The sequence below is a fragment of the Cryptomeria japonica genome, unplaced genomic scaffold (genome assembly GCF_030272615.1).
Source record: "Cryptomeria japonica unplaced genomic scaffold, Sugi_1.0 HiC_scaffold_201, whole genome shotgun sequence".
NCBI classification, from domain to species: Eukaryota; Viridiplantae; Streptophyta; class Pinopsida; order Cupressales; family Cupressaceae; genus Cryptomeria; species Cryptomeria japonica.
Window position 1 is genome coordinate 220428 of NW_026729023.1, and position 10560 is coordinate 230987.

A 10560-nucleotide genomic window follows, 5' to 3' on the forward strand; every position below is an offset into this window, starting at 1 on the left:
ATATAGACACCACAAAATATTAAATTAATCTTGAGTTAATAAATATATTTAAATAATTAAAAAATATTAAAATTATATATTAAAATATCGAACTCATATATATATTCAATCATTTTGATTGTCATGTCTATACATGGACGCGACTATTCTGGTCATAAAAAGACAGTATGGATTGACTAACACGCGTGTTAGTCATGTGTTTTACACTGTCGATTTTACATTTAATGGCTGTGATTGACTAACCTGTCACTAACACTGTATGAAAAATCTGTTTTGAAGCTAGAATAGCCGCGGCTGTCTATACATAAGAAACGTTTTATCGTAAAGATAAAATTTGATCGGCATAATGCAATAATCACTATGCATGCTACGAGACAGTCGAAAGGCTAGATGCGAAAAGTCGCTAAACGATATGGTCGAAGAGACAAAAGTTATCAGGCGAGGATCTCTGCGCAAAACGATGTTTTACCCATTATATTTTGGCTTCTTTGCTAACAAGAATATTACATCTGTGTTTCTCTCGATTCAGGTGTATAGCTAAGCTCAGCCATGGTTCCTCACGCGCTTCTCATTCCTTTTCCTGCACAGGGTCACATTAATCCCATGATGCAACTTGCCTGGAAGCTCGTCTCCCATGGTTTCCTCCTCACTTTCCTCAACTCTGACAGTAATCATAACAGCATACTCAAAGCCAACGCTCCAAATTCTTTGCATGATAACATCCGAATGATATCCGTTCCCTTTGAATTCCCAGTTATGGATACTCTGGAAGGCGTTGGAAATGGCATGGACGCAGTGGAAAAGTGCATGGGGCCTTCTGTTATTGATAGAGTAATTCAGGAAATAAATGCCAGGGAAGAAGAAAACAAGCTCACCTGTATAATTGCAGACGCCTGGATGTCCTTTGGTTTACACCCGCTAGCCACGCTTCACAAAGTTCCCCTCGCCGTTTTCCACACTGCTCCCGTTTCAATCTTCGCCATTCACTACTTCATTACCAATATGGTCTCACTTGGTGTCGTTTCATCCGATGGTAATATATAATCATCCACTTTTAATTGATTTTAGTTTTTCTTTTATGATTCAAACAACATTTAAATAGCTTTTCCATCCTTGTGGATTTTGTTGTGAAGGAATTCCAAAGCAAGATCAAAAAACAAAATATCTTCCCTCCATGCCGCCGCTGCGTTCTGGAGATCTTACGTGGTTGTGGGGAGGCGAATACTTTTTTCGGAAAGGTACTCGCATGGCACAAGAAATCAAGCACATTAAATGGATCCTCTTCAATTCTTTCTTAGAGATCGAAGCTCCAGTAGTCGAAACGTTGTCCAAAGAAGTGGGCGTGTATCCAATAGGCCCTCTAATTCCTCCTGAGTTTCTCCATAGTACGGCGAGCACGAAGGTCCTGCCAAGCTTACGGAAACATGAGACGGAATGCTTACAATGGCTAGATAAACAGTGTACCCACTCTGTGATCTACATATCCTTTGGAAGTACTGGAATTATGAGTGAAAAGCAAGTGGAAGAGCTTGCGCTGGGATTAGATGCCACACAGAGACCATTTCTGTGGGTTGTGCGCTCCGATCTGATGAAAGGAAGCGAAGCTATTTTACCTGCTGGTTTCTTGGAGCGAGTGAGAGATAGAGGTTGCATAGTTTCCTGGGCGCCACAGTTAGAGGTGTTATCTCATCCTTCCTTAGCCTGTTTTGTGACTCACTGTGGGTGGAACTCTGTGCAGGAAAGCATCACCATGGGCGTGCCTATGCTTTGTTGGCCTTATTTTGCAGACCAGTTTATTAACCGAACGTATGTTGTGGATGTGTGGAAGTTGGGTTTGCCGTTGGATGCGAATAGCCAAGGAATTCTAGAGAAGGAAGAATTTTTGAAAGGTGTAGAGATTTTACTGGAATCGGAACAAGGCCTTGAGATAAGAGAGGAAGCGAGAAAATTGAAAGGAATTGCTAGGGATACAATCAAGGACGGGGGCTCTTCATGGAATAACTTTAATCTCTTTTTGACTGCCATGAAGAGACAACCAAATGAATGACTTGCTTTCTGGAGCGATTGCTTTGTTTTACTTAGCTCGTTTATCCTGCAGAAAGGAATGCTTTTATCCTGAGCAGGACTTCTCGTCTCCAACTTCGACATAGGTTATGTCGAACCAAAACAATGTTGTGTTAAAAATGGACTTTAATTAGTAAGTATGCTTTCATTTTGCTAACTCTTCATGAAGGATGTTAACGCCGTGCAATTTCATCATAGTTGATGTTGTTACTGTATCAATTAATGATCTCGATATGTTTTGGGTATCATTGCTGAATTGAGTTTTTTATATAGAATGTTAGAGAGTATAATTTAATTTTTTTTTTAATAATATAATGTTGGATTCATTAATATTATTTTATTAATTTTTTTAAAGGTTGGATATTATTAATTTCTTTTTTGTTAGGGAATGTATTGTAATCATTGTTTGTTATTGAATAGGATATTGGGAGTTCTTTCGAGCCTAGCTTTACTTCAAAAACTTTTCTTGAGGTGTGTGCGAGTGTGTTTGTTGGTGTGTGTCGGTCAACAGGTGATGATTCTTTCTCATGTACCAACTTCTATTCGATCTTTGTTATTATTCCTCTTCTAAATTGTCATTATGATTAATTAAAGCCAGATAGGTCCGAACCTATCTCGCTATAATCCTATTAAATTTTTGTGAGTGTGTTTGTTGGTGTGTGTGTGTGTGCGTGTTTTTGGGGGGGGGAGGGGTTGGGGGGAAATACAAGTGAGAATTTTTGTCGTGTCAACTTTTGATTTATCTCTTTCATTATTCCTCTTCTAAAGTGTTGTTTATATGTTATAATCATATTAATTTTTTTGTAAATAAATTGCTATAAAATTCTCCTTCTAGAGTTAATGTAGAATATTTACATGTTTAGTTATTATGTTTAGTGTTATACATGTTTAATTATTATGTTTAGTGTTATACAGAAATAATAATGAGTTTTTTGACATATTTTCTCTTAAAAGAAAACATAGAAACGAGTTTTTGGGATATTTTCTCTTACAAGAAAACATATAAGTTTTGATGCCTTTTGTTTAGGCCCTTATATTATTGATGGTCAATGTAGGTAAAGTCCTTTCTATCTCTAAGTATTGGATAAAAAATTTCATGAAACTGCCCATTCAATGACACTACTTAAAGGATTTTTTTTCTTGGTGTAATATGATCTTAAAGTGTGTACATACTCTTGTTCCTTTATGTTCTTCTATTTAATCATAATTATTTTATGATTATGATGAAGTGTTTTGTTTCCTTCAAATCTTATTTTTACTTTATGTTGTGTGGTCTTACTCCTATTCTATGTTTATTTGTTTTGTTGTATCCCTGATTTATAAATCAAATATACTTTAACTTATTAATCTTCCCATATGAGTTGTGCACCTCTAACTAAAACCAATATTTTTAATTAAGAAATAAGGCAAATATTTTTGTGAAGTAAAGTGGGGAAGGGCCCCAACCCATACAATTCAACACTTCAAAAAACATTCAGCCAAAAAATAGGCTTGGAGAGCAAGCCCCCATAATCAAAGAGTTTTAACAAAATAACCATGGGAAAATATAAACGTACCAATCTAAAGAGAAAGAGCCACAACCAAAATAAAGCAACAGAGGACCTAGAACTAAGAAAAACCCAAGAAAATATAAGAGCACTAAACAAGGTAGCCCCAACCATCTTAAATATCTTTATATTCTCCTCCCACAAGAGAAAGTTGCAGTTATTTTGTGCCTTTGACCTTCCAACATCCTTTAATCCTATCATTTCTTCCTCTTCTAAATCCTCTTAGAAATAGTCACAACTTGCATAACACAATTCTGCATAAGGAATTGATAATCTTTATCAAGTCTTGTATACTGCCCTCTAGCTTCCTTATCCAGTCCCTATTTCTTTCACACCCTAGACAATTCTGAGGTGTCTCCAAGTTCTCAACTCGCACACTAAGGTATTCCATCTCCTTAGTGATCCTTTGTCAAACATGTTGTTCCTTAAGTTCTCCTTCAACATCTAGGTCCTCATCTTCAACATAATCCTTAAGGTTGTTCAGTCCTTGTTCATTATGAGCATTAGACGAGCTTGAGGAATTAATTGAGAGGGAGATTTATGGTAGAAATTAAGTTTATTAAGGTTGCATAGAAGGTGTCAAAAGGGTGTAAAACCATGGTAAAGGTTGCTAGCTGCTATCATTGTGCTCGGTGTTGGAATGTAGAATCTAGTATGATGGGCATCTAAATTATTTAGATTCAGGGAAATGCACTTAACAGGTGTAATGCCAAACCCACGCCTCTCCATATGAGATATTGTGCTATTTAAGATGAATATTAAATCCACACATGGAGAGGAAAATTTGAAGGTTTCACATTGGGGTAGCATTTTGGGTCCATAATATTAGAGCACAGTCCCAAACAGGTAAGACGAGTTTGAAGATTGTAAATGTTTGGCGATATTTGTTGAATGAAGTAGAAGAAAAAGTGTGACAATAAAAGCATATAAAAGGAAACACTTTGCCAAAATAGTGCTAGTAATAGAAGAAACATTCTAGTTGTTGGAGGTCATTTTATAGGTTTTGATTGTTGTTCCAAATGATAGCTACTTAAGTCATTTTATAATTTGATTAAACATGAATTCGAGAGAAATTTTATAAGGGAATGTTAAGGAAAATATTAAAATTAGAGGTGAATTGGAAGGTGCAAATTTAATCCAATTAAATTACCTAGCATTCCATCAATGATTCAATCTCGGAGACCGAAAAAGGAGCGTAGAAGTATTTTTTAATCATATAATTTGTAAATTTATTCTCTAAATTTTAGAGAAATTATTGGGAGTAAAAATATTTTTATACATGGAAAAGATGGTTTGTAAGAATAGCTTTTTGTGTTAATTGGGTTTTGAAAGAGTGTAGTACTTCCTTTAATGCTACGTTCGAAGGGAAAGAATTTATAGAGATTTCATTAGAAGGTCATTTGAATTTGATACCCACTCTTTTCTTTTAATTATGAGTACACATATCAAATTTTATTTGTAATATTGGAGCCATTTATGTTTTGAAGATTCACATCCTTGTGTTATTGAGGAGCCAAATAAGACATCAAATGAATAGAGTGTAATTATATATGATTGGAGGTTGGAGAAAATGGAGGCATGTGGCCTTTTATCATCCCAAGATAGCTTCTCACTTAGGGGTGATTCATGCATGAGAAACACATTCTTTTCTCATTTGTGTTCCTAAACAAAAGAGGGGGCTTGACAATATTTTTGTCCCTTCAAAGAACAAGGTGGGTTAGGCTTTTCTTGTGGGTTCACTTGGTGTATTCATGTTTGGTTGGTGTTTTGTGCATCAAAGGATAGAGAGTGTTTTGAAAACACTAGAGGAGGGATTTGATGCACTCAAAGGAGATGTAGGTTCTTGGAGGAGAGTTGTTATCTCATGTGCAACAATAGAGGAGGAATTAGACAAACTTGGAGAAGATGTGCAATTTCTGGGGAAAGGTGTCTCACTGTGTAAGGAAGTTGGTCACTTAATGCTATCTCATGTTGTGCAGATGGTTGTAGGTTATACATTCAGGAGATACACTGTTGAGGTCAGTTTGGTGTTTCCTAGGTGAGTGAGGAGGATTGGTGAAGGTGCTTCATCAAAGTCTCTATAAGGGTTTCTATGATCAACCCACGCAATGTGACAACCTTTATTTGGATTAATATAATAAGTGAGGGAATGTTGGAGAATATTACATTATTCTTGGTTTGATTAAAATTAATATAATTGGGTGGGTTAGTTTTTTGAAAGTTATTCCCATAGGTAATTTTCATAGGAAAAAATAAGGCTATAGAAAGCCATGAGAATATAACAAATTATTATCTAAAAAAAATTTCTACATTGTTTCTATGTTTTATAGTTTTTATAATAATGGCTTAATTTGATTATCAAATTTCTCTACCATTTTTAACAATATCTCCTTAATTTACCTTCTCTGTATATATATAGGGTATACTTTATTCCATATTAGTATGTTTTAAATATACTAAAGAAATTAAGGTAATCTTAAACAAGTTTGAATTATTCAATTATTATAAAATCTATGTATTATTTTATAATTGACTCAGTAATTATCTGACTATTATACATTCTATGCATTATTTTATGACTTAGTATCCTTTATTGAGTTAAAGTTTTTCTCTACTAAAAGACCTTTATAATAATGCTTAGTGAAATGTTTAATAATAAAATCAATATATTCTAGGTATGTGAAAAAAACTAAAGTTGACTAAGATTGAAATTAAAAATGATTTGTATAAAAATTAAAATATATAAATACAATTTTAACTTCAATTGATGTGATGCAGTGATAGAGTACTCATATCTAAGATCTAAAATTACATTCTAGATTAGAGAGAAGAGATAAATTATAACTAAATTATGTGTTTAGGATACACTGTGTCAACAATCTTGTTAATAGATACAACCATATCCATATTTTTTCATGATTTTAATACAAGAATAACTAATTTCAAGCACTTACAAATCTTATTTGTATAATGATATATAAAGAAAGAAAAAAAGGCATGACACTAAGGAGCACCATTGGGCTTTCTATATAAGAATTATTTTTTAAGACTTCCTTCAATATTAGTTAAGTCTAAGTTAACAATAACACTGAAATTGATGTGATGTGATAATGTATGTTGTTGAGCTAGCTATTGAACCTATATTAAAATTGGATGCAAATTGATGAGGGATTGTGTTAGAAAAGTTATTTAGTGTTATTTTGATGATTAATGTCAATTGTTGATTGTTGATGGATGATTATTATTGATTGCTAATGTTAATTATAAATTACAATTGATGACTAATTCATGCAAAAAGAGGAATGTTTTTTTCGCGCTTTTGATGTTTTGTTATTCCATTATGTCTTAGGATGACATCTTTATACATACAAATCTCTCTCTCTCTCTCTCTCTCTAAATTTTGATACCCATATTGATAGATAACAGTCATATCTAAAAATAGCTAATCTTGATTATTTGAAATTTAGAAACATAAAAGATGTGATTATGCCTACAATCATAAATTAATAAAAATTAGACTAAATATATTTTAAATAAAAGAAACAAAATATTCAATTGAATTTCGAATCAATAGATATATCAAAATAACTAAAATAAATTAAATAATTAAACATAAAACTATATACACTTATCTGTGATATTATATTAGTATAAAATTCTCTTATTTTTCTTTCATTTTGCATTCAAATATTCCGATTGCCATATCTATAGAAACTTGGAAAACACGTCGAATTTATTGTACTGGCTAGGCTATGCCCTTTAACAATACATAGAGGCAAAGTTTAAGAAAACTAATATATAGCTGAGCTCGGTGGGGCCGCTGCACTAGCTGGTTATCAAAATGTTAAAACTAATATTCACTATGTCTTTAACGAAGAGTCGAAAAGCTAGATGCGTGCGATCGAACTATACGATATTGAATAAGAGGCAAAAGTTTTCAGGCATGGGTCCTTCTCAAAAATGATGTTTCATCCATTATATTTTTTATAGTGACGATTTTCTATCATTCACAAAGTTTTTTTACTTAAACCATTATATTTTGGCTTGTTTGCTGAGAAGAATAATAGATCTGTGTCGCTCTGGAGAGGGCTACAGAGCTAAGCTATGGCTCCCCACGCTCTTCTCATTCCTCTTCCTGCACAAGGTCACGTTAATCCCATGATGCAGCTCGCCTGGAAGCTCGTCTCTAATGAATTCTTCGTCACTTTCCTCAACTCCGATAGCAATCATAACCGCATCCTCACAGCCAACACTCCAAATTCCTTCTTTGATAACATCCGAATGATATCCGTTCCCGTTGAAATCGCGCCTATTGATACTCTGAAAGGCATTGAAAATGGAATTGAGGCGTTGGCAAAGGACATGGGGCCTTCTGTAATTGATAGAGTCATTCAGGAAATAAACGCCAGGGAAGAAGAAAACAAGGTCACCTGTATAATTGCAGATGTCTGGATGTGCTTTGGCTTGCAACCAGTAGCCACGCTCCATAAACTTCCCCTAGCCGCTTTTCACACTTCTCCTGTTTCACTCTTCGCCATGCGCTACTTTAGTGCCCATCTGGTCTCGCTTGGCATCCTTCATTCTGATGGTAACATATAATCATACTCTTTCAATCGATTTTAGTTTTTATTTGATGATGCAAATGACATTTCAAAACCTCTTTCATCTTTGTGGGTTTTATGTGAAGGAATTGCAAAGGAAGAAAAAAAAATGAAATATCTTCCCTGCATGCCGGCGCTGCATTCTGGAGATCTTCCGTGGTTGTGGGCAGGCGAATACATGTTTCGGAAAGGGATTCGCATGGGAGAAGAAATCAAGGCCATCAAATGGGTTCTCTTCAATTCTTTCTCAGAGATTGAAGCTCCAGTTGTGGAAACGTTGTCGAAAGAAGTGGGCGTTTATCCAATAGGTCCTCTAATTCCTCTTGAGTTTCTCCATAGCAGGACAAGCACGAAGGTCCTTCCAAGCTTCTGGAAGAATGACACAGATTGCTTACAGTGGTTAGATAAACAGTGTGCACACTCTGTGATCTACATATCTTTTGGAAGTTTGGCAGGTCTGAGCGAAAAGCAATTGGAAGAGCTTGCTCTGGGAGTGGAGGCCACACGGAGACCATTTTTGTGGGTTGTACGCTCCGATCTAATGAAAGGAAGCAAAGCTATTTTTCCTGCTGGTTTCTTGGAGCGCGTGAGAGATAGAGGTTGCTTAGTTTCGTGGGTGCCACAGTTAGAGGTGTTAACTCATCCTTCCATAGCCTGTTTTGTGACTCACTGTGGATGGAACTCTGTACAGGAAAGCATCACCATGGGCGTGCCCATGCTTTGTTGGCCTCATTTTTCAGATCAATTTCTTAACCGCACGTATGTTGTGGAAGTGTGGAAATTGGGTCTGTCATTCAATGCGAATAGCCAAGGAATTATAGAGCAGGGGGAATTTGTGAAAAGTGTGGAGATTTTGCTGGAATCGGAACAAGGCCTGAAGATCAGAGAGGAAGCGAAAAAATTGAAGATAATTGCTAGGGATGCAGTCAAGGACGGGGGCTCCTCATCGAATAACTTTAATCTATTTGTCACTGCCATGAAGCGACAACCGAATGAATGACTTGCTCTGTTTTATTTCTTTCGTTATCCTGCAGAAAGGGATCTGTTTTGTTTCATTGCGTCTCGTGTCCTACTTTCCACATAATAGGTTATGTTATCCATGCTGTTACAAAATGTTCTTTCTTGTTCAGCAACCTGTTGTAAAATCAAAACAATGTTGTGTTAAAGGGTATTTTGCTAAAAATAGACCTTGACCATGGTTTCATTTTGTTAAACTCTTCATGTAGATAGTGAAGGGTGTATTAATTACTAATATAAATGTGTTTTTTTTTTAAATTTTTGGTGGATTGAGTTTTGTATAGGGACATTAATATATAAAATAAAATTTTATTTTATGAATAATATAGTTCAATGATAAGATATGGATAAATTTTAATTTTTAGTTTTATTTGGTAATTAGATTTTTTTATTTTTATAATTAAAACTAATAAATTTAATTTTAAGATTCTAATGTTGAAAGCATCATCCTACAAGATGTAGTAATATTAGGTTCATAAAATTAAAATGTAATAAATCTTTCATATATTATAAAATAAAAAATATAGTAATTATGAACACACATATATCAAATGTTGTTTGTATTCTTGGAGTCATTTATGTTTTTGAAGATTCACATGTTTGTTTTATTTTAGAGTCAAGTAAGACATCAAATGAATAAAGAATAACAAGATATCATTGGAGGTTGGCGAAAATGGAGGAAGGAGATTTGTTATCATGTCGAGCTTACTTCTCACTCAGTGGTGATCCATGCATGAGAAGCACATCCTTTTCTCATTTGTGTCCCAAAAGAAAAGTGGGGATTGCATTATTTTTATCCTTTCAAGGACCAAGGGGTTTAGATTTTCTTGTGGGTTCACTTGGCATATTCACATTTGGTTGGTGTTTTGTACATTGGAGAAGGTATTGTTTCCACAAAATTGGAGGAGGGATTCGACATAATTGAAGGAGATGTAGACTCTTAAAGGAGAGTTGTTTTATCATTGGTAGCACTAGAGGAGACATTAGACACACTTGGAAGAGATGCGAACTTTTGGAGGAAAGGTGACTCATTGTGCAAGAAGGTTGGAAACACTTAATATTCTCTCATGTTGTGCAAATGGTTGCAAGTTCTACAATAAAAAAGATTTCAATCAATGAGATTAGTTTGGTATTTTTTGGGTGAGCAAGGAGGATAGGTTAAGGTGCTTGGTCAAAGTCTCCAGAAGGGTTGTTGTGATCAACCCATAGAATGTTTTATCCTTTGTTTAGATTAATGTGAGGGGGAGGGGGGGGGGGGGGAGATGCTGGAGAATATAACGTATTCTTGGTTGGCTTAAATAATTAATAAAATTAGGTTGGTTAGTTTTTGA

General features: G+C 34.8%; 2 protein-coding genes across 2 annotated transcripts; both read left to right on the plus strand.

Annotated features, from left to right (window-relative positions):
- The first annotated feature begins 549 nt into the window (after window positions 1-549).
- LOC131048220 (UDP-glycosyltransferase 85A2-like) lies at window positions 550-2047 on the plus strand. The gene is made up of 2 exons (XM_057982111.2): window positions 550-1033; window positions 1134-2047. The coding sequence occupies exons 1-2, from the start codon at window positions 550-552 to the stop codon at window positions 2045-2047; spliced, it is 1398 nt and encodes a 465-aa protein (XP_057838094.2).
- A 5659-nt stretch (window positions 2048-7706) lies between these two features.
- LOC131868273 (anthocyanidin 3-O-glucosyltransferase 7-like) lies at window positions 7707-9419 on the plus strand. The gene is made up of 2 exons (XM_059215619.1): window positions 7707-8199; window positions 8299-9419. The coding sequence occupies exons 1-2, from the start codon at window positions 7716-7718 to the stop codon at window positions 9210-9212; spliced, it is 1398 nt and encodes a 465-aa protein (XP_059071602.1). The 5' UTR covers window positions 7707-7715; the 3' UTR covers window positions 9213-9419.
- Window positions 9420-10560: the final 1141 nt, after the last annotated feature.